The sequence below is a fragment of the Haliotis asinina genome, chromosome 3 (genome assembly GCF_037392515.1).
Source record: "Haliotis asinina isolate JCU_RB_2024 chromosome 3, JCU_Hal_asi_v2, whole genome shotgun sequence".
Lineage (NCBI taxonomy): Eukaryota > Metazoa > Mollusca > Gastropoda > Lepetellida > Haliotidae > Haliotis > Haliotis asinina.
In genome coordinates, this window is record NC_090282.1 from 9,551,615 (window position 1) to 9,577,941 (window position 26,327).

The following is a 26,327-nucleotide window of genomic DNA, read 5'->3' on the forward strand; positions in this document are numbered from 1 at the left end:
TGATGTCAGTGTTGGATGAATATAATGACTCTGCGAAGAGAAATTATGTCTATTTTTCGGAAAATTAAAACGGAATGAAATTTTCTTTTATCAATTAAAAGCACTGCAGTTAAAACTTGAAATACGATCGCAGCAAACCGTCCCTGTGTTAAGGTGTGATTAGATTTGGTAACCCGATTCTGAAATTAGCGCCTGATGGTATCTAACAGTGGTCCGCAGTCTCGTGAGGTCCGCTTTGATATATAATATCTTCCTTCTTGTTGCCAGTGATTAAAAGTCTCGCGCTAAAGTGCATATGGTCATAATTCATAACTATGAGATGTATATTTCATTATTCAGTGAGAAATTCAAGCCTCTACGAGGCCACAGCTCTTCACCAGCGGATATGGGAGCACTGCTCTGTGGAGAACCCTAATATACAGAGACAAAAGAGACACATTAAGAAAGTGTGAACATTTTTTCTCTCATATGGTTTGAATATTAGATTATATTATTGGTATTACTCAAGACATCAATCCCGTGTATCATTTATCACTGGTCGTTAAACAGACGTGCGAATCTTAATTTCAAATATCATAAAAAATAATGGGATTTTATGTCTAATATAGTATTAAACTGCCGTTTCTGGCATTTATGGCCCCATGGGTGTTTTATTTTTGTCAATAAATATGTTAGATATAATTTCTTTCATCGCGTAAATGACTTGTGACATTCTGAGAATGATTTGGAAAATGAATATAGTATGTTATACCCCTGCAAATGTTTTATACATTATAGATGAAAAAATACCACTTCAAGCTTAATGCTTGAAACATATATTTGGTGGCTTTGTGCAAGTACCTGTTACTTGAAATTCGCACAGAATTATATATTTCTCAAGTACATACTTATATCTTTCCCAAGTAGCCGGGAGTGTGTATCAGAATTTGTTATACAAGAACCTTGCCTATTGTAATGCCCATATAAAGCACGCGATTTCCAGAACATTTCAAATGCTGTGATCACATGTTCAAGCATTGCAAAGGTGCCGTGTACATTGGTGTATATGTTTCACATTTACAAAAAATGTACCACGGTTTCCTGAACTTCCTAAAAGACATGAACTAAACATCCTGACATGACAAGACAAGACGTTCACAAAATACACCAAGGCAATTTATTGGCATGCATGACTCAGAGACATCGTGTTGCGACATTGGTGATAGATAAGCACAGGTATCTTCTGGACATGGCAATGGGCTCGTTGGTCAGATTTCTCTATCCAACACGTTGCCGACGCCTGTTGTCGCTTACGGAGACGTAAAGGGGAATATCACCAGATGATACATTCAGCCGAATACTTTGGTATTCGCCCACTGAAGTTGCGTTTTACTTAACTCCAAGCTGGATATGATTGCAGACACACAGTGGTCAGACGTGATCAACAATACCACCATAGTACCACAGTACCACCATCTTCTTGTCAATCATATTTATGAAAAACAACACTAGATCAACTTTTTCGAGTCGTCATTTGCAGAACAACGTCATTACCATTGCATGCAAAGAGTCCCAAACCTGAATCCTATCGAACATCTTTGGGATTGTTTTGATGCCATATTCCAATCAGAGATCCTGTTCAAAATGTTCAGACAGGCACTCCGTGGGGAATGACAGAAGATTCCGATGCTGAGAATTCAACATTTGATTGAGAGTACGAGGAGTCTTGCAGATGGTATCCGCGTGAGGGGTGACAGGATCAGGTACTGGTGTGGTCGGCAGAGGTGGATCATACAATCACAAAACTCATCATCTGAGAACTGCATGGTAATCAGATTGGTGACACAGTCATGGTGACCACAGACCATGTATAAACAACAATTACCCAGTGAGTCACCGAATCACAACAGCTATATCAGCAAGACACAACAAATAATTTACTGAGACACAGCAACTACCCAAGTGGGGAACAATTTCCCATGTGAGACACATCAGCTACCGAAGGAAGACTCAACAACTATGAAATACAGCTACCCCATGGACACACTACAACCCCTAGTGAACCATCAATGCAAACGTGACCACAGTTACTTCACTTGAACAGCAAAACAACCACACTAAGACACAACAAATGAAACCATCCCGCAACCCAAATGAGACCCAACAACAACCCCATTTGGGGCACAATTTCCCAAATGAGACACACCAACTACTCCACTGGGACACAGTTACCAAAGAGAAACACAGCTACTGACGCAGCAACGACCCCACTAAGACAACTTCGTCATATTGACATGTATCAGGCATACCACCTCACGATGAAATATCGTAGTTTGTACGATACTGAAAGTATTGTGAGCGTGTTCCGAAAGGGGGCGTATCTTGCTCTACTGCTGGATCTGTTACAAACATTCAGTAAGGAAAGAATAGTGTCCATGGTACAAGTAAAATAAGGAACTGAACCTCACATTGTTGCCACTGATTTGGAATTGTAATTCGCAACCAATTTGTGGATTTTTGTTGTTGAGTTGTGTAACCTTGATTAAACAAAGATTTAGAGACAAAGTTTCACCAAGAGGCTTCATAGACTCCATTTAAAAGCACAGTTACTACAAAATCACACAATTGCTTTCAAAGACAACGTGCAGGTGTTGAAAAGAGCTTTAATAAATTCTTGTTAAATCAAGACTTACACAGACATTAAATTACGGCGAATCATATTCTAGCCTGAAGTATTTTGAACAAGCTCCTCAGTTCGGTCTGTTCAAAAACATCTTCTTAAATGTCAACAGGATTTGTATATACTGCAAATAAATAACAGAGTTGGCCAGCTGCTGAATGATAGGGGGTATAGGATATCATCCTAAACATTAGCAGTAACCCGGGGGCAATATCGATGGTTGAATGACATCTTGCGAATTAAATCTAAGCTTTTTTCATCATCTATGACGAGAAAGTTCTAACTGCTATGGAGGACACTGGTGATAAATTAATTCAAATGATCTTTTTTGGCGGTAATTATCAAACCGTTCGAGGCAGTTTATCATATGTCAACCTCTAATTAATTAAATCGATCTACCTGTCTGAAACGTTACTTGTCTACTCAACGATAAGGCAAAATGACAATATTATTTTTTATTAATTTCATTACACGTATGCTCACATTCGACAAGTATGTGTAACACAGGCGATGTCTATGCGTCGGTTTCTTCCGAACGGAATAGTCTTTGCAGAAGTGTTATATCCGTAACCAAAGTGCGCAGATATACTTTGAAAGAATATACTCAGAGAATGTACAAAACGTGAGTTGATTTTTAAGCCGCTGTAGGCAAAATTGAGAACGCAAATTTAAAGGCTTTACACACTGGAATCGTAACCAGACCTATAGCGTGAACATCAAACCAATAAGTTTTTATACCATCAGTTACCTGTGCTAATTATGCATGTGGAAAGTGCAAGACAAGCATATGCATAGAACAGTATAGATGGGTACTGTCAGTTGAGAGATGGAGGGAGAGATAGAGTGAGAGTGAATTATTTCAATGACAAGTTTATTTTCCCACTGGCAGACTGAGACCCGGAAAGTCTACACTGTTCTGCTGGAGTAGTGTCAAACCTCATGATAGTCGTAGACCAACAGAAAGATGGATACCCCAAAGAAGTTTCACACCATTCGCCCAGCAAATAAATGTATATCTGCAATAAACAGCTTTGCATTTGGCGATATGTGGTCGTAAGATATTGTGTGATAGGATATGATGGCGGTATTGCCTTACCTGGTGGCGATATTGACCAGACATTAGTTTTTGCAATTTCACTTGTGCAAAAATGAGGCAAATCAACTACCACACAATATCCTCTCAGTAGCCTCTTAGCCTCTGACACGAACCAGCTCTAGTTATAAGTCGTTTAAAGTACATATCCAATGCGGATATTAAAATTTTGTGTTTTTAAGGAGTTGAACTGTCCCTTTAGGTAAATACCTTTAGACGAGTTTAGTTTCACCACTTCCAAGGGCGAACAAAATTCATTCATGCATCTTCAGACGGTATACATGTAAAGAGTTATAGACAGAGAACGCTCGGGAAATGTTTGTATAAACAGGTACTGAATACACATGACAAATGTATTATTGACCGGATACGTATAGGAAGTGTATGCATCTGTAGACTGTAGACGTGTTTGTATAGACAGAAAACGCATGGCAAATGTATTATTGACCGGACATGAATACAAAGAGTATGCATATGTAGACTTTAAACCTGTAGCATGTGTTTGTATAGACGAAATACGCATGGTAAATGTATCACTGACCGGACACGTATAGGAAGTGTACGTATCTGTAGACTGGACACCTATAGCATGTGTTTGTATAGGCGGAATACGCATGGTAAATGTATCACTGACCGGACACGTATAGGAAGTGTACGTATCTGTAGACTGGACACCTATAGCATGTGTTTGTATAGGCGGAATACGCATGGTAAATGTATCACTGACCGGACACGTATAGGAAGTGTACGTATCTGTAGACTGGACACCTATATCATGTGTTTGCATAGGCGGAATACGCATGGTAAATGTATCACTGACCGGACACGTATAGGAAGTGTAAGTATCTGTAGACTGGACACCTATAGCATGTGTTTGTATAGGCGGAATACGCATGGTAAATGTATCACTGACCGGACACGTATAGGAAGTATACGTATCTGTAGACTGGACACCTATAGCATGTGTTTGTATAGGCGGAATACGCATGGTAAATGTATCACTGACCGGACACGTATAGGAAGTATACGTATCTGTAGACTGGACACCTATAGCATGTGTTTGTATAGACGGAATACGCATGGTAAATGTATCACTGACCGGACACGTAGAGGAAGTGTACGTATCTGTAGACTGGACACCTCTAGCATGTGTTTGTATAGGCGGAATACGCATGGTAAATGCATCACTGACCGGACACGTATAGGAAGTATACGTATCTGTAGACTGGACACCTATAGCATGTGTTTGTATAGGCGGAATACGCATGGTAAATGTATCACTGACCGGACACGTATAGGAAGTATACGTATCTGTAGACTGGACACCTATAGCATGTGTTTGTATAGGCGGAATACACATGGTAAATGTATCACTGACCGGACACGTATAGGAAGTGCAAGTATCTGTAGACTGGACACCTATAGCATGTGTTTGTATAGGCGGAATACGCATGGTAAATGTATCACTGACCGGACACGTATAGGAAGTGTACGTATCTGTAGACTGGACACCTATAGCATGTGTTTGTATTTACGGAATACGCATGGTAAATGTTTGTATCCATGGAGTAGTATCGGAAGTGTTTGGAGAGACTGAAAACACATAGGAACTAGATGTGTAGACGGAATACGTGTAGAATATGTTTTATAGAGGGAAAAACTGAATGAATGAATGCTTAGAGGGAATGGGCATGGAATGCATGGCAAAGACTGAGCGTGCACGGAAATGTGTGTATAGATGACATAAATACATGCACGGAAATGTGTGTATAGATGACATAAATGCATGCACGGAAATGTGTGTATAGATGACATAAATACATGCACGGAAATGTGTGTATAGATGACATAAATGCATGCACGGAAATGTGTGTATAGATGACATAAATGCATGCACGGAAATGTGTGTATAGATGACATAAATACATGCACGGAAATGTGTGTATAGATGACATAAATACATGCACGGAAATGTGTGTATAGATGACATAAATGCATGCACGGACATGTGTGTATAGATGACATAAATGCATGCACGGAAATGTGTGTATAGATGACATAAATGCATGCACGGAAATGTGTGTATAGATGACATAAATGCATGCACGGAAATGTGTGTATAGATGACATAAATGCATGCACGGAAATGTGTGTATAGATGACATAAATACATGCACGTAATGAGTATAGACGTGAATGCATGGACAGCGGCACTCGGTAAAACAGTTAGTCAGGATGATTATAGAGACCCTGTACATACGTTTTGTTCTATACCTTCAATCTGATACGAATGTATCCACGTGAACATTCGTCTCTTTCATTAGGTGTGTCTGTGTCTCTCTACTTACATATGCCCCTGTGTCTATGTGTCCCATCTACATATATCTTTATAATTACTTTCATCCTGATGGGTATGTGTCCCTTTGGGCGTGTGTCTTTAAATTTACTCGAAACCAGGCGTGCATGTGTGCATTTGAGCATATGTCTTTATAATTACCCGAAACTAGACGCGTAATACTTTAGATCTCCGGAATTAATTACAATCCGCTGTGTATGTGTCCACTTGTGCGTATGTCCCTATAACCACCCGACACCCGGTGTATAGGTGTCTACTTGAACATACGTCTCTGTAATTACCTGAGACCCGTTCTTTAGATGTCTATTTTTACCTACATCACACTTCGTCGGTGTCCTTATGAGTATATGTGTCTATAACTACCCCGGAGCCAGGTGGGTATGTATCTCACCCATTACCTACATCCCGGTTTATAGGTGTCCATCTGATTATATATATCTGTAATTATCTGAAACCCGTTGTGTATATGTCTCTATAGTTACCTACAACGCAGCGTATCTGTATCCCCACTAGCATATGTATCCATAATTACCCAATGGCAGGTGTGTATGCATCTCTGTATTTACCCGTACCAAGAATGTTTGTGTCCCAGCATGGATATGTAGCTATTATTACCCGCCATAGGAATATGTGTGTCCCCTTATGAATATGTGTCTCTGTAATTAACCGCACCATGTATGTGTCCAAGTATGAATATGTGTCTCTATAAATACCCGCACCCTGCCTTTGTCCCTGCATGAAGATGTGTCTCTATAATTACCCATTCAAGGTATGTATGTGTCCCAGAGTGAATGTGTGTCTCTATGATTACTCGCACCAAGTATGTATGTGTCCCAGCATGAATATGTGTCTCTATAATCACCCTCACAACGTATTTATGTGTCCCGGTATGAATATGTATCTCTATAACTACCTGCAGCAGGAATGTATGTTCCAGTATGATTATGTGTGTCAATAATTACCCGCACAAGGTATTTATGTGCCCAGTATGTATGTGTCTCTATAATTACCCGCACCACGCATTATATGTCCTAGTGTGGACATGTGTCTTCTTGCATCAGGAATGTATGTCCCAGTATGGATATATGTCTCAATAATTACCTGCACAAGGTATTTATGTGCCCAGCATGAATGTGTGTCTCTATAATCACCCTCACTAGGCATTAATATGTCCTAGTGTGGACATGTGTCTCTAAACTACCTGCATCAGGAATGTATGTCCCAGTATGGATATGTGTCTCAATAATTACCTGCACACGGTATTTATATGCTCAGCATGAATATGTGTCTCTATCATTACCCGCACCACGTATGTATATGTCCTAGTGTAAAAATGTGTGTAAAAGATACCTGCGCAAGGAATATATGGGGCCTATGTGACATATTTTACCACGTGGATTTTATATGTTTTGCTTTTTTTATATGTGTTTTTACAACTTCTATCCGGGTAGATATGTATCACCGTAGATATTATCAGCGGGATATAGATATACTAGCATATGTACATGTGATGTGAAGATATAATGTGTAGAATATATCATAACAAGAACAAAATAGACTTCAGTGTTTGATTTCGAGGGTATGTAGTCAAGTATTTATTAAATCTATTCATTTTACATCAACAAAGATTGTCTGTTACGATAGTTCTTCCTTCTATCATTTGTACATCAGAGCAGCCAGACATGCTCACAACAACAGCTATATGTACAGTGTCAATATATTAAGATCTACAATAAATATGAGATAATATACACAGGCTGACGGCATAGCACTTACACATGGGGCTTTGTACAAATAACATTAATATTCATACGAAATTTTATAGTCACTTAACGAAATGGTTTGGGCTATACTGATAGCGCATTTACCGTTATTTATTACAAGAAACACGTATTAGGGAACCTGAAAGGGATCTCTGTGGTTGTGCTTGGTTAAATAATAGACACAAACTGTCTAAAAGTTCCGCTATCCGTGGTAATGATTAACCCGGAATACGGGGGCATGTTGTCCTCATCAGCTGATTGGAAATACTGATGGTCATCCGTTGAACCAGACAGGCGAAATGACTTTGTGAGGACGATGCAGGTGACGTGCTAGTCCCCGCCACAAGAGGAACTTAGCGGGGCAAAGGCGACTCCTTGTATGAGCACTCGTCGCACTGTCGGGATGCCAGCATCTTGCAGGAAAAGCTGTGAAGAGCGTCGTGCGCCTCTGCAATAAAGAACGCATATGTTAACAAACACCTGAATCGAGATTACAAAAGACTGCAAGATGTATCTGGGTATGTGTCTCCAGTTTGTTGTTCAGGCGAGTGTCCAGAGGATGTCTCTGAAGCATGTGTCTGATGCCTTAGTAATGAGTCTTGAAGATTTATCTGGTATGTGTCTGGAAGATGTATTTGTGTCATATGTATGTGTGTGTTTGTGTCATATGTAGATGTGTCTCAGCATGTATTTAGTGTTTACGGCATGTGTATTAGGCGCGCTTAGATATGGTTATGATATTGATTTTGAAAATAGATGTTGCAGATATTCAGTTAACATTGACCACATCTATCAATACTAGCAATGCTAGCACTTCATGGACATACGGACATGTAGATAAACAATGGGGAAAACTTAAAATCCTTATAGTGCTTTATCTACTAAACGTTGTTCTAAAACCACGAACACATGTATTGCCATTTTTAGCGATATAGATTTTATTAATGAAATGGCAATTTTAATAATTGTGATAATCATTTTTGAAAGTTATTGTTTATGTCTTGTCTGTTTCAGATATACTTGATTGTTCAGTGTTTTGATAGCTAGGCATACAATGCTCCACAGGGACAATGCTTTATTTAACATAACATTTGTTGCTATTTCAAATATTTTATTTGCATTTTATAGATGTTATTGTGAGCATATGGGGGATGTTCCTGTGAAACAATGATATCTTTGCTTCGGGGGCTATAATTACATGAAGCCGAATCACCACTGAGCGTAACATGATAGAACGCCACAAGCAATCGGCGGGACAAGTGCTGCTTTCTAGTTCCATTAATCTCAAACGATTTATGAAAATGTATTGTTTTGAAAAAATACCCATTATGGATGAAATCGCTAGGAATACTCAGGTTTCAGATCATCAAACTGAAGAAACCAATATTTATACTATCTATGCGCCATTTTCAGCCCGGGGTAAGAACAAAATGTCCCTTCGACTTAAAGTAATTAAAATAATTATTATTTTGCATTTTGAAGATCACTAGCGACTGTCCATCGTTTGGACAGGTAGATTTGTCGAGACAATGATGCGCCACAATGTCCAAGAAAGTCTGTCTCCGGCAGTGCTCCCGGTAGTATTGTATAGCGTCTGGGACATGTTAAAAATCCCGATTACAGAATCATTTAAATTTCTCGTTTCAGGAATATTGAACAAGAAGGAATATTAAGTTTGATATATTTCAGACAAATTTCATTAGTCACATGTCCTGGTACTACAGGTGCTCTGATCTGGAGTTTTTTTCTGCCAACATTATTTGCAATCTATATTTGCAATGGGATCCGGAGTCATATTGCTTTGTAACTTATAATTGACAACATTTAAACACAGACAACTCCACCTATAACCGGTATGTTGTTCATACAGGTAAGTATAACAAGGGCCTTGACAAGCTTCCAACACGCCATTGCTTGCATCCCATAGTACTGCGTTCACTGTGCGATGTGAACAGCTAAGCGCGAAGAGTAAACCGCGTTTAATTCGCGTTGGGTATCCTATGTTTCCTGCTGAATGTAGAATGACGCTCTTCGTAGCTCACAGCGTGTGCAGAGGGGAGTTTTGTAAGAGCTACGTCAAACTAAAGACGGCAGTCCACGTTGGACAAGTCACGTGGTGCGGTGTGACTCCTGAGAATTTCTAGGACTTCAGTCCTGCCCCACAACGACACGTGATGCCTGTGGTCAAATCTAAGGCAAATGAGTTTGTTCAAAATTGCCTCTGTTCACCCAGCAGAAAAATGGGTACCCGGTGGGATCAGACATGTGACTCTTAACCTCCTAGTGCCTCACAGGCAGGTCCCTTTTTCCGGGTTAATAATAAGCTGTAAAACTGGTTGTTTACGGTATGAGCATACCTAGTGTGGAGTTATATAAGTGGACATATCATTATTATTATTATTGTGGGATGTGAGCGTAGGTCCATGTGGGGCACGCCACATAGTATAGTGCAAGTGGAGCTCCACGTAAAGCGCGGACTGCGTAGACTGTTATGTGAAACTTGAAAATTGGGAGAACAGTGTCGGGAACACAGACATAATGACATTCCTAGAGCTCCGATGCTTGTGCATGCATTTGTGCATGTAAGCATACATGATCGTTAGTGTAAATGTAAATGTACTTGTGTCGTATATGTCTTATGTACATATTGGTAGTGACAACGACTACGACGGGTGAACCCAGCAAGCGTGGAATAAATTAATTATCCTACGAAAGAGGATAAATCGTACCCACCATTTTGCAATAATGAAATTACTATATCTTAAGTTATAACAAATAACGTTACGAAAGTGATAATCCTTTTCTTATTATTTTCTTAATGGGGCAATTCGAAGTATGGGAGACAGGCAGCTCGCAGGATTTTGGTGTCCAGATGTTACAAAAACAAACACTTAGGTACCTTTCAGCTTTTGCTGGAGTGCAAAGCGAACTTTCCGTTCCTGTTCCAACTCCGTGGTGAGAGTATCTGCAACGACAAAAATGTGTATTCTATAGCACACCGACAGTTCGGGGTATTTAAAAGCTATTCCGATGATCCAAGGTTTACAGTCTAATGTTGTTATTGCACAGTCGGGAAATTACTCTCAGGATACAGACTTCAATGTAGTTGGAATTTTTGTTTGTTTTTTGTTTGTTGACTTTTGTACGCTCACTGTTTAACGCATGATTATGAATAAACTGCCAGTGGCTCCGTGGCATGTGATTAGCTCACTACGAAACGTCTAGACTCACACGCTTCCTTGAACCGAGAGGGCGCTAAACCACTAAGATTCTTCTGTCTCCTGACTGATTGAAAATAAATTATGTTGCTTTGACTGACCACCATCTTGAACATTTATACGCCATAAACACAACAAATAGAATATGTCAGTTCTGAAAGACTTTACCCAAAACGCTAAAAAAAACCTGCATGCACATATTTAATAAGTCCTATAAAGTGATTGACACGGCACAAACACCGGATCGTACATTCATAATCCCCTAAACACAAACAAATCAGTACTTCCATTCTTTACTTTCAGTTCATACGTCCACTGATACAGATGTACGTAAACGGCAAACCCACCTCTAACAACTTGCAGTTGGTGTGCCATCTCATCTCGGTACGACTTCTCGCGACTGACCTGTTCGCTGTACGTCTCTGAAACAATGTTACATTACGGTAACCGCAGGCATCTCCTATACGCATGTCTACTGAACGAGTCGATGGACCCTTCGAATATTGCACATTAAAGAGTAGAATTGTAATTATTGTATTTCTCCATTTACAGAACTTAACAGGTGCACGAGTAAAAACGTGCGTGGAAAGTTACAGTCGTATTAAGTAAACTGACACCTGCTGTTATTATTTTTATTGTATTTCCAACAGAGAAACTTGTAATTTTGCAGCGATATTCTCTACACTGACATATGTAATTTTACAGCTATATTCTCTACACTGATATATGTAATTCTACAGCGATATTCCCTTACATATGTGATTATACAGCGATATTCTCTACACCGACATGTACAAATTTACAGTGATATTCTCTACACACTGACATATGTAACTATACAGGATTATTCTATACAATGACATATGTAAGTTTACAGAGATATTCTCTCCACCGACATATGTAATTTTATAGAGATATTCTCAAATCTGACATATGTAAATTTACAGCGATATTCTTTAAACTGACATATGTAAATTTACAGCGATATTCTCTATACTGACATATGTAAATTTATAGCGATATTCTCTACACTGATATATGTAAATTTACGGTGATATTCTCTATACTGACATATGTAATTTTACAGTGATATTCTCTATACTGATATATGTAAATTTACAGCGATATTCTCTACACTGACGTGTAAACTCACAGCGATATGCTCTGCACTGACATGTGTAATTTTACAGCGATATTCTCTATATCTACACTGGCAATTTTAAAGCAATATTTTCTACACTGACATAGGTAATTTTACAGCTATATTCACTACACTGACATATGTAATTTTACAGTGATATTTTCTACACTGACATGTGTAAGATTACATTGATATTCGTGACATGTAGTAACTTCACAGCGATGTTCCTGACATGTAGTAACATCACAGCGATGTTCCTGACATGTAGTAACTTCACAGCGATGTTCCTGACATGTAGTAACTTCACAGCGATGTTCCTGACATGTAGTAACTTCACAGCGATGTTCCTGACATGTAGTAACTTCACAGCGATGTTCCTGACATATGTAATTTTACAGTGATATTTTCTACACTGACATGTGTAAGATTACATTGATATTCGTGACATGTAGTAACTTCACAGCGATGTTCCTGACATATGTAATTTACATCGATAGTCCTGACACGTGCAATTTTACAGCGATATTCGCTTCGCTAACTTACAGCGATTGTCCATACACCGTCACATGTAATTTATACAGTTTTATCACTCGTACTAACAGATATATAATTTTACAGCCCTATATCTTGCCCTGACATACGTTATTTTAAGGCTACATTTCCAATACCGAAACATAATATCTACAGCGATATTCCATATACTAACACATTTAATTTTACATCTATATCATATGAAGATATATAATTTGTACAGTTATACTCCCTTATGAATACATTTAACTTCAACAGCTCTTTATCCCCACAGTGACGCATGTAATTTCGACAGATATAATATGTATTATATAATTTAAACATATATGTAATCTTTTCAACGATATTCGGTACACTGACACATGTAATGTCTACAGCTAAAATCCTTACACTGATACATGATGTAATGTATACAGCTGTACTCATGCTGATTTATTCGAAAATTTGGTGTGTCAATATATAGCCTACGACTTGATGGTTAACAAAACGCTTTATCATAATTATATTCCTTACACTGGCAGAGGTACAGCTTCTGACTATGACGTACCTCTCAACGCAGACACCTCCTTTTCTACCCTCCTGCGGTTGTCTGTTTCTTTCTTCCACTGCTCATACAGCTCTTCTACAACAAACGGTTAGTCATCCATTAGTCCAGGACATGCAACATGCATATATATTGAAAAACAAATCAAATGTTTTTGGGTTTATTTACGCTAATAGCTAAAGACCAGATTAATAGGCCAGCTGTGTATGCGAGTAGATTACATGATACTGACAGCCAGCCTAAGTTATATACTGTATGCCAGACATCTAAGACACTTGTGTGTCCTTTCATATACCATGAATAATGCTTCGGTTCCATTCCCCTAGTTTGTATGCGTTTCTTGGGTTTCCCCTCCTTAATTCGTTCTAAAGTCACAGTGAGAGTTGACGGGATAGACAAGATACCTTTAGTAAAGTGAACCAGCTCCTTCTCAGCCTCAGAGTCAGATTGATCTGAAGAAAATGAAAAAAGACTATTTATTTCACTTCACCATAAATATTATTTCTGACATAACAAATCATTCAACATTTATTCGAACAGTGGATTATATTTCCAAAGTTGATTCGATGCATCATTTATACCTTGCGTGTACCATTGCCTGCTTGCACAGTAGCGCAAATACAATATAAGAAAGGAATAATATTTTATTGATAATAATTAAATATCAAACTGAATTTATCAATGGAAAGAAATTTGCGGTAACTGCTAAGTATCACCGTACGTAGCAAATCACCCTGACAACCACAAGGAACGTATTTGTTGGTGTGTAGGTTTAATGTCTCCATGAATGTTTGAATCTCAGTACTCTACACATAATCAAGAATACTCAAGCCCATACCATGATATGTATTCATAAAGACAAGGGATTTCCCAATAAAGCCGCTGTGACATTTAGTGTATCGGAGTCCCCTCAGATGTAAATCTTATCAGAAATGATTAATAATTCTCTCATCACACTGACAGATGGGGATGTTTTCCTCCCTACAACATCAGTAGAATAGTCAAGAGTTCTCCTATTTCCCCCAAACGTCTCCTCGTCCAAGCAGTCGGTATTTAGCAGTGTTTTATCGAGGTTGGAAATATCAAAAATGTCATTAAGTGCCTCATACATAAATAATTCTCCAATTAAAGTAAATATTTGATTAGTGACGGAGAATAACCAGATCTACTGTCTCTGAGATGGCTTGCGTCCAATGAGCCATGCATGAGCGGCATGCTAGAGATATTAGTGTCATAAATTTCTAAGAGATACTTGTAAGTTGACGAGATTTATCATTTGTGTGTTAAACACACTGATGATGATGGATCGGAGGCCGAGGACGTCCTTCGCGGACCGACATTATACCCTCGTCACTAAAGATAAAACTAAACACGCAACGTCGTTCGTGGACTGACACTGCATCCTCGTCACTAAAAACATAAAACTAGTCACGTAATGCCGTTAGTAGACTTGCACTGCTACCTCGTCACCAAACTTACAGAACTAAACGCGTAACGCATTTCGCTGAAGTGACACTGCATCCTTGTCACACTTGTAGGAAGAGGTGATCACTTGAAAATGTATGTCTTGTTCACATGATACAATAGAGTATATCGATCACATGACAAAAGTAACGAACATGATCACACGGAACAATGAAGTTTCCAGACTACAGGACACGAAAATTCAGAGTATAGAGTTTTTTGTTACCTTTACTACCAGAAACCTGCCATGAGGCGTCTATGGACTGTATACACGACAATATTGTGCTCTTATCTCTCTCGCAGCAGACGCTGTACGTCAATAACAACAACATATTGTCAAATGTACATCAACCTTGGTGCCCATGTCATTGCAACAAAATGTCCCATGTCCAAGACCCTGTTATAATGGCTCTCCGACAATATAACAAACAGTGACCCAGTGCGATTCAGCAAACAACGAAATCCCGAGTCACGTCCATCATATTCTTACAAAAAACTGTTCTCATCCCATTTTCTGGCATCACAGCCATTACTTCTAACACAATTCGCGTTTTCCGCTTCTTTCACGACAAGCCCATCATGTTCGTTCAAAAAAACATTTTCTCTCATCCCGAACCCCACATCCATTTTCATATCCACTGCATTGTATCACATGTTCTATTCAGTGGTGTCTATTTGTTTACATGACGCAAACTGCCACACCCATATTACCGCCCTATGAAGTCACATGGAGGACATTCTGTCATAAAGCACAATCCTCCAACAGTCTTGCGTCGCACCGTACACTTCACGAAAGTCTCGAATTCTATCATGTATTTGGTTATTCTCTTTAGTCATATTCTAGCACAGTCTTTCCATTCTCTGGTGTCACATTCTAACACAATCTTTCCATTCGCAGATGTCACATTCTGACACAAGTCCATTCTCAAACTGTCTGGCATCAGCTCTCCACTCACCTGACATACCTGAGTCAGCCATTGTCCTCTCTGCAGCGTCTTCAATAGCCTGCGCCTCCCCTGCAAGCAACAAGCACAACTATGACAATGAGCCCCCTGCTGCCGTTACACTAGCGTTTGGGCAATGTCTACTTATGTTCCATCTATACCGTAGCATACGTATCGAGATAAGTGCGAAATACTATCTCATGAAGTCTTACTGACATTTGTTATTAAGCCTCATGTTTATTCACTAACCCGGCACCCTTAAAGCACACCATATATATACTGCAGTTATAATGATCCTCATGTTCATGACTTAAACATAATTCTCATCGTGCTTGTGTCTATGTTCAGGTATTATTGTAATACCACACATGAATTCTTCAAATCGGAATGTCTGCCTCTAGCGAATGTTAATTATATGCCCTTGAAGTCAGTATATGTAGGAACAAAAGGGCTTACTGAGGCTAATTCATCAATCACGTGAACCAGTTAAACTTGTGTAGGCTGTAACGTACCTTTATTGTTGTTTGTTTCTTCTTTTCGTACCTGAAACATGGTAGAGAATATTGATGAAGGATCAAAAGCACCATTGTGCCAGATGGTTTAAAAGCGTCAAACCAATGTCAAAAAGACGTGTAGTGTCAGTGAGTACTAAACTCAGTCACGGATCACATGTCTTGCCGTGATGTTAAGACTTCGTGAGTCAACAGATATTTAAAGAAGACCTTTTCCAGTCGTCCCGTCATCTGTTAAAGATCGATATTCTGTACAAGATCAACAACAACCGTTTTACGGTGTTAACAACTTAAAACTTCATGCGTGACTCCCCAAGCATCCATCCTTTATGCTGACGCCTTTTTATTAGATCTGACCGGCTCTCCGGTATCACATACCCACTAACTGAATCTAATTAGCGTTTTATCTACTTTGACTCGGATGTACTATAACAGCCAATGTGCAGTGCGTTACGTGTGCGATTAATAAAGGGGAGTCAGGATTCGGGAAAACTGTCTGACACCAGAGGGTGACACCTTAGACGTCGACGACAGGGCCGATCTTATTTATATCCTTGCTACATACAGCGTTGTTTCTGTCTGTCGAGTGATACGGGAATTGATGGAACACTAAATAGAAGCAGGAAAATGATAGAAGGACGGATGCATGGATGGTTAAAATGAACGGGGGACAGATGAATGGATCGAGTGCTGGAAGTATGGATGGATGGATGGCGACATGATTGTCCGTGCATTAAATGTACGTGCTGCAATAACACCCAAGAAACCGCCGGGATTGGTAAAACTCTCCATCAAATGAAACCGTTAAACCGTTGTGACCAAGGATCGTGCAGCACTTCATCATTGATGAAACTAGCGCAGTGAAATTAACAGCCTGAATCGATTTGTCATTTTGTCCATCAGCAGCTGGTAGATAGCTTGTGATGCTAATTAGATTGGTGTGATATGGGGGGTCCCACAATGACAGCCCCGATGGGAGTTGTACAGGACATTCAGTAAACACCCATTACAAACGATCTCAAATTGAAAGAAAACTTAAATGTTCAAACAACAATCATGTAAGGCCAAACGTGTGTGTTTTCTCTAACAACCCATCCCCAAAATATGAGTGTTCTTATCATTTTTACATATAAAAAAACGAAAATGTGCAAGACCAACTTGCTTAAAATGGTTAATGGATTTATATACAGTATGAACATACGCTAGTGGCAAGAAATACATACACTGCCAATATAGAGACAATATGATTTTGTTCATTAATGTTTCGATTATGTTTCGATTACATATAGTTTGGTAAACGTTATACCTCTTGGGGTTCGCCCTCCTTTGCTTTGTCCTCTGTGATTTCCTCATTTCCCCTTGCTACCACGTCATCACATGTATCCTTGGAGATGTCACAATCTGTCTTTGTGGCGTCATCATCCGATCCACTCAAACGTTCATCATCGTCGGTGTCATAGGTGACGTCAATCTCTTCATTCTCTTCATCATCGGGACTCGCACAGCTCTCCGCCCTCTCGGATCCTGATTGGTCACCTGACTGCACATGTGCAGTACGACCAACGGGCCGGAAGGCTGAGAGTCGATCACTGTGCGCCTTGTTGTCATTCACGTCGTCATCCTTTGAAAGTTTCTTATCAGACTGTCCAACTGTGCGTGCAAAAGAGTCTGTTAACATGTGTTTAGACATGTTAGAGTAGTACCCATTCCGTATGGCACCTGAACGTGACAGTGCAAGAGTATTTGCCCAAAACAAATCATAAGAAGGAAAACCAACATTGTTTTGTGCCGCCCAAGGGGATGGTGACATGACTGATTTGTGGGGATCACCGGGTTCTTTGTTATGGGGTGGTTGGGTATAACCAAAAGAATTGTTCACTGGGCCATATTGGTATTGTTTACTGTGTGGAGAAAACATGCCGAATGTTTGATACTGGTTAGTGAATGGTTTGGCCGACATGTAGGTAGTGTCTGTCGGCATTTTTGCCTTTTTGGTTACAGTGTTATTGGTGGACGTGCTAGCTATTGAAGATGAGAGAACACGTTTGCGACTGCCACCGTTGAACATGGCCTTGACATCTTCCCACAGAAACGTTATATCATCAGTAGCCCCCTCCGTCAGCTTCAGGTGACGCCGCCAGGAGTTGAAGTTTGCTGCATCTGGGTGATTGTACTTGGCGTCAGGAGACCGATGGAAATGAAATATGAATTTATTTGGGGAGAAGTATATATTACAAAATCTACATTTGATGCACTTTGCTCGGGAGCTATTGTAACGTGACGGCTCGAAGAAGCCTCGGCATCCCCAGCCACAGTCATGTTGTACGTCAAAGCTGAAGTCTTCCGGCAGCTTGGGTGGAGTGTTGTCCTCCAGGAAGGACTTGACAAGTCTTTCAGCCTCCCTCTTGGTAATCATCCCACAGCGACGAGATGATACGGGCATAGCCCCGGCTCGCCGGAGGATCTCCAGCTGAACCGGTGTGCATTGTACACAGGTAATGCCCAAAGCCACACGGCGGTTGTGAATTTCATTGTACGAATAACTCTTGAGGTGTGTGTTGGAAATCTGGGCAAGGCATAGACGCTCTTTGCCATCAATGAATAGGGAGACTATTGGGATGCCAACCAGCATCACATTGCTGACATGGTTCTGGCGGGGGTGGTTGAGACTGTTGTTGACGGGGGCTTTGCTGGTTGAGACTGTGATAGAGGTCAGAGGACTGGAGCAACTCGAAGCTGGGGACAGGGGACCTGTTTCATTATCAGCGCTCAGCGGCCGGGAGATGTCTTCCGGCTTACTGGTGGGCGACCCCGTACTGACATCTGCGGACGAGAGAAGGAAGAGTTACACATATGAATGAACACAAATTTATTGGGTATCTTCGAGGTGTAGAAGAGACCATTGTTACAAGTAGGAAACAGTCTTGAACATTAGTACACGCAATGCACTCAACAGATTGTAGTGACGCCATCATGTCTGATTATCTTAGACAAGTGATAGTTTTAAATATGTCTATGTCCATACGGAAGTCAACAGAGAGTACCCGGTAAGGAGAGACCAGAATGTGCAACATCCTAGCTCCTCCACCTTTGTTTTGTGTGTTGATTATGAAGTGCTCAGAGCACAGAGGAAAGAATATTGCAACACAATAATCATTCATTTAATGAATGGAGACCTAGTGTATCATTATAGTGATGCTGTTATTATTTTATTAGTTGTAGTACAATAATAATATTAGCATTATTTCTCTTGGCAGTAGCTGAAACAGCAGCAGTAGAAGCAGAATTCTTTCCTCCACATGGTTTGCCGAAAATAGGAATAATATACAAACACAAAGCAAATGAGAAATTCCAACCTATACTTCTTAATCAACAGACGCAACATCAGAAGACGCCCAACGTTCGACACAGTGTTAACTTGAATAAAGAAGTTTAACTATTTTAGCGGATAGAGGATGTTTTAGTTATTTCCCAGTGTCCATTGATCGTCTGAGCACATTTAATCACACGCAACACAAAAGTATTAAAATACGTAATTCACGATCAGATATGTATTGCTTTTGTGTGAAAAATTATATCTACCTTGAAATGTTCACGGTATAAACGAATAAAATTAAACGAAAATCCCCGACTAATCTATGACACTTTTCTGAAGAAAAATGACAAAATATGTACAATGGACGCTACACGTCGGTTGTATCACCTGCATGTTGATCAGTAGATTGTCTGGTCCGGACTCGATTATTTAGCGTCCGAAGTCATACAGCAGGAATATTGCTGAGTGCTGCATTACACAACCCATTAACCAACCTGGCTTTTAAGCAAAGTCTCACCTGAATGTTAGGTTGTGATTATATAAGGATTAGCACATAGCCCTGAATGTTGGAAAGTGTCATGTGACTTGTATGTGATATAGTTTATGTCAACTGTATATTTTACATAGTTATGCAAGCTTTCATATTACCAGTGGCTATAGCTGATTAAATACTTAAATGCCTATTTATGCACATACATCTTCGGAAGAGCCCTTTTGAAATATCTGCCTGTTCCACCGAACATTGTATTACTCTCGTGAGTAAGTGAGCGTCTAAGTGAGGCACTGTTCCAAAAATGTGAGGTCTGTGTTTTCCACAGATAGACCACGTATTCCTTCACTGAGGGCAGTCGAACCCGGACCTTTGGTGTGATGGACTCACGCTTTAACCACTTACCTACCATTCGCCTCTCCTTTGTGAGCATGCTATTTTTATAAATTGGCTTAATTTATAAGGAACAATTCGACCCTTTGACAACAAAAATATTTACGTGTCTTACTAAAATACCGAAATCGGAAAGATGGATTCTGAATGTCATGTCAGATCTGTGATCCCATTTATTCAACGTAGCTTTGCGTTCGGTGTTTTTGAAAAGGAAAGAAAATAGTTTGATTAATCAATTCTTCATTAAAATATTTTGACATAGACCCACCAATTATTTGTGCATAAAGATACCAAATACTTCCATATTACAGAGTCTTATGTCCTTTAACACCATCTCTTAAAGACCATTGTTAATGTACCATTCAAACCTCTTTACGTCTATAGCATACCCGAGAAGGAACCCATTTCCTCCGCCGTATAATTGTTATTCCAAACTTTGACTGCTATTGAAACTTGCCCAGAGGAAGAAATCCTGGGTATTAGACGATTACATTCCGAACACAGCTCTGGCAGGGGGTACAACCAGTCATGTCGCTCGTCTCTTCCAACTCACATAATGCTCTCATAGAAATTGTTTTTTCACCAATAAAACTACCAGGCAGATTAAAATCTGGAGCTAATTACAAAGTCTCACTTGAATTGCTAGAAATTTTACTTTGTCATCAAATATTTATATTGATTCTAAGAAATTTTACATGTTCCATTACAGCATGGCTCTCCTATTAATATGAACAATTCAGGATTTTGAATTTATAATTACAGACAGTCTGTGCCATTTGTGATTATCGGCATTTATCGGTAAAGAACAAAAATATTTTTGGATGTAGACTTGAAATATCTTACTCTTTATGTGCGTTTTTTTATACTAAGCATTGCTGTCATATTTTCAGATCAGAGACACTTTAAAATATTCAATGACATTTTGATATACTCAGCCATTGTCCATTGTCATTTTTCTCTCCTCACGCCAGTAATCCATTATGATTTTATAAGAAATTATACTCCCATTTCATGTTTGACAGAATGTCAAAGTCACAAAACGATTATTTGGGACAATACTGAATGGTAGTCAAAGTAGAAGGGGGAACGAGAGTACAGTTATATGAAGATTAGGAAGTATACATGAAAACATGCTTCATTTCCATATCTAACATACACTTCAGATTCAAAACAAAGGAGTAATTAAATCATTGTGTCGTGTTCATATTTGGAGATGGCGGACAGATTTATAAGTAAGGCAAACTGGACCTTTTATGTAAAGATACGTTGCAGTGGTCAGATTTAGGAAAAAGGTTTTCCTGCCTTCTACCTTTAACAACACTTACATAACGGCACTATGATCAGCAGTCTTATTCGAGTACGCTAAAGGGAATAGACAAAGGCTACGTTGGCATGTGGGTAATAACGCTGCATTTACCCTCACAAGGATCCGGTAACAAACGAGACAGAAAAAAACCCATATGTAACAGATATTTAAACTATAATTGTATCCTCCTTAGAATAACAAAGAGGAATGAAATTCATTTTTCAGACCCCAGCTTCATCCATATACTTTGCTTGGGATACAGACATATCGGGGTTTTTTTCTACTTATAGATTTCGAAGTCTAAATTTTATTAACATTTGTTTCATATAAAAGTGGCTTTGAAATGAAGTCTTTTCATCTCATTCCTCTTCGATATATCAATATGTGAGCTCTGGTGTCCAGCCTTTATATAACATTGTGGCCAGGTGACACGCAGAGTGACCATTACCTGTATTCAGCAACCTGTCACGTGACTGCGTAACACACTTGCAACTATTGTAAAAATACGAATATGAAATATTGATTGACAACCGCAGGCGAAGTTACCTGGTGCTAATTAAACATTTACATACAAAAGCAACTGTGACCATTTTGTATTCGGCATCTGGAAGCACACAAAGAAGGTTCATAGCATCACTCGCCGAAAAGATGTTCAGAACATTGACAATACACACCATCATTTAGTCTGTGTAAGTCAGTAGTCCCACAAACCATAAACTTTTATTTAAGTTAAGTAAATTAATTTAAATTAGAGACGCTGCCTGATGTTAACATTTCTCTTGTAACATTATTATATTGCATGTACAAATTAACTGTGATTTACCTGGAATGCCTGTCAATAAATAAATCGGTCTATTGAATAAATGAATGATTCGTTATGGGGTATCCTTTATGCATATTTCTGTCATTCCAGTCCAAAAACTGACAATAATATAACTGTAGACGATTTACAGTTGTAGATTGAAGCAGAAAAGATAAACTTGCATAATTCTTTAATGCGCTGAAATGAAAAACGGTACGTTTGCCATCCATTGTGACAGCAGACAATGTTCAGTTGGGTTTGTTGTGTTCATTCAGCGCTCTTAGATTAATAATTAACAAGCACAATTTACTGAGGACTATGTGATGGGGGGTGTTTGTACCGTGTCGACACATCTGTGTGTTTCTGCAAATGCATTTAAGTTTACCGTAACGGTCTATACAACCGTTACAAATAGACCAAACACCGTTAACCCTTAAAGTGCAGCCAAGGTAATTAAGACGCCAGCCGGTCGATCCGAACACAGACGATCTAAATACTTTATTTAGAACAAAAGAACCATGGGATGTGAAATGTTGAGACAATCCATTTTTTTCAGATTGGTGACAATGATGAAAATAATTACAGAAGGTCAAATTTCTGTAAATCTGTCGACATATGGTAGTCAGGTCCTGGGAGATGGGTCCTTTGTAGAGACGGGTCGATTCTGTGTTTTCAGATGTGATTAACCACCGCGTCCTCACTTAGCGTTTAATTACGGCTTGTTTCCAACACAGTTAGCATATGGCACCGGCTTCGCCAGAGACGGCCCCGAATACAGGATTACCGTCACCCGCTCTGCCGGGCAAGACCAAACAGTCGCAATGGAAATTAGATGGGTGATAACTCCCCTAGCTTTGTATTCCCTTGACGCTACTGCCATTGTCAACGTCGTTGTCTTCTCTCGTCTCCCTCAGACTCTCAAACTGCGATTATTGGACTTTCCCGCTATTCCACGCTATAGGAAAATGGGCGTTGCTGTGCACGTTTTGCTGCTTCGACAAGTACATACAATACTCCCTCAACGGACAACATTCGCCGTATTGTCAGAAGTCACGTGCACAGATTTGGATATGTAATTGCGGAATGATGTTTAGAAAAGATGTTTACGGTGTTATAATGCAAATGTACAACAGTATGGAACAGTGTAAACATCTGGCTACTGTTAATAAGCACCGTGTGGCTTACTAGGAGGAAACAGTTGTCCATTCTGCAGCATAAGACGTTGCTTGTTTGTTTGTCTTTAAAGCATTTGACAAATATTTCAGGCATGTATTACATGCTTATAAAGACAGGAACGATATCGGGATTTCATGGTCTTACGTTTGAATATTTTCTAAAGAGGAAAAGTATTATGGAACTCATGCAAAAAAAACGAAATACACCACATACTGTTAATGGAGATTATATTGCCAGGTTTGTCATTTTGGAGATTTTAAGAGCATTGACTTCTAGACGCATCATATAAGTGGGTACTGTATCAGAGGCTTTGTCCCATTGCAAATGTTTGTAGACATGGGTAGATATAGACAAGGAGTGCCAGGAGTTATCATTAAAGTCATGACAGTGTGGTCTGTAAGTATGGCATTTAACGCTTCGTTGCCTCGGAGTGTCTAATTCTTCCATGATGGCAGAATTTCTGCAGAATTTGACCCAAATGTTAGTGGCAATCAATATTGTCATACAGCTACCCCGAGGGTTATTCATTTTATGTTACATTAGACATTTATTTTATATGACAATACAAATATTTAATCTAACTGATGAATGAAACTTGATGCTGAGATTTAGCATACAACCGTTGCTGTTGCAACACGAATGTTCTATATTCACTCAAGTTAAGTTAATCATCTGCAAATAAAGATGCTGAAGGATTTACTGAAGTTTCACTATGCTGAAATAGATGCACATTCAATGGCCCGTACTTATATTGGTAAGTTCTGGGTCATTGTCTTCTCTACATACACTCATACGCCAGCAACAGTAAGAGCAACTCATGTACCGTGAGTCGACTTACCACCCACCTATTTAATAGCCACAAATCCGAGAATATCACAGCTGTTTGATAATAAAACAGTTTGTTATCTCTCAAACTGTAAAATACTCTAAACGTAAGGTACAGAAAGGTGTAACTTCTAAGATAGTTGAATACAATGTTTTGTCGCGTATGTGCATATACAGCAATGGAATAATAAATATATGTTAAAAACGGATCACATAGATGTATAATACAATAAAGGCAGATGTGTCCGATAGTAAATGTTATATTTCAAATTTCACAAAACTGTGTTTTTTACGCGATTAATTGATATGTCTTATCCGATTATTTTAATAATAACGCATGGTGATAGCGCTTAACTGATTTAACTACACAGAAAATCATGACGCGGAAATAGAATTATATTTGTGCAATTAATGTTAACCAGATCACGTGTAGCACACAAAAGAGATGGAATATAAATAAGTAATCAGATGAAAAAATCAGTGTGATAATCAGTTTGAAAACAGTAATTGATTAAATAAACTGTTCACATGTCAACATGAGTAGTGTGACTCCGGCATGACGTTAAAGTATTTATTACAATAGGTGTTGAGCAACTTGAACACACATTTTGAGATCAATGAGGTATAAAGCTGGGTGTGATGGCTTTCAAGGAAAAGCAAATATACCCATGTTCATTATTATTTTTTGTATTAGAATGACAACAATCATTAACACAATACAAATTGTTCGTTTTCCGCACAATTTGAGAGATGAATACTCAGTATGTTTTTTAAAGCATGAAATTGTGCTTCCTGTTACAATATATTCCAAATCGATACGTTTTAGCAAATATATATTTAGAAGCTTTGTAATTCAAAATATATAGCAAGCAATATATTTCTTAAATGATTCGTCAAATATATTTTTAAACAATTTGTAACTGGTTGATGGCGTTCTTGAATAATCCATCGATGGCATTCAGTATGTGTCATAATTAACCTAACTCTTCAAAAGCCGGGAATCATTAGGTTTTAATTGTTAATTGATTAAATCGACGACACTGCAGCTTGCAAAACACCTGCAGCTTCGGAGAGTTTAAGAAAAAATACACTATGTTGTGTAAATTAATTACTTAAAGTCATGTGATTAGGTAACTTAATGTTCAACAGCTTCCACGTGGGATTAGAATTCGTGCACAAAAACAGTTGTGATTAACTAATAGGTTCATACATCTGGAGAATAATAACGAAATAATACACATCTACTCACTGTTGTCTTCCGAGAATTCTGTCGACTCGCTCATCCTTCAAATATAATGTCGGGAAATGTAGAAACTTAACAGTACTCGCACATTCCCCAATGTTCTTGGAGGAAACGTCACAGATTTGTGATCCCGAAATACAGGTAAGCTGTTAACAGATTGTCCCTGGCTCAAGCTCACACCTTAGTCTGCCAACCGCCGCAATTGTGACACGTCTGGGGGTGACTGCTTTAATTCAAGAAGAAACTACTGTACTGCAAGTTATCCTTATAACCATCGCCACATAATTAATAATGCACCGACAAGGCACAAGCATATGGCAAGCGCCAGTCTTATTTTGTTTATGCCAGTGACTGGCTGGCTCATTGACAGATCCAGTCAACCAAGGGAATATTATGATTACAAAAGACTTCCCGCAGCTCCGGTAGGGGGCGTGATTAAGCCCGCATCGATCGTAATTACCACTCTCTCATTGGTTAAAACTGGCGGTGACATTCTGCCAGTTACTTGTACGCTTGATCAAGGGACAGCGGGCAGCTTAGATACGTCTGTA

General features: G+C 39.1%; 1 protein-coding gene across 2 annotated transcripts; it reads right to left on the reverse strand.

Moving 5' to 3' along the window:
- Window positions 1-7,667: 7,667 nt before the first annotated feature.
- On the reverse strand, window positions 7,668-26,090 carry LOC137279196 (SKI family transcriptional corepressor 1 homolog-B-like). Of its 2 annotated transcripts, none has more exons than XM_067811691.1 (9): window positions 25,783-26,090; window positions 17,532-19,048; window positions 16,226-16,256; window positions 15,726-15,785; window positions 13,710-13,757; window positions 13,309-13,383; window positions 11,437-11,511; window positions 10,771-10,836; window positions 7,668-8,319 (listed from the first exon to the last, which is right to left on the reverse strand). In XM_067811691.1, the coding sequence occupies exons 1-9, from the start codon at window positions 25,814-25,816 to the stop codon at window positions 8,225-8,227; spliced, it is 2,001 nt and encodes a 666-aa protein (XP_067667792.1). In that variant the 5' UTR covers window positions 25,817-26,090; the 3' UTR covers window positions 7,668-8,224. The 2 variants fall into 2 exon arrangements, with proteins under 2 accessions (XP_067667792.1, XP_067667793.1); XM_067811692.1 differs by having other exon boundaries at window positions 7,671-8,319; window positions 15,735-15,785.
- Window positions 26,091-26,327: the final 237 nt, after the last annotated feature.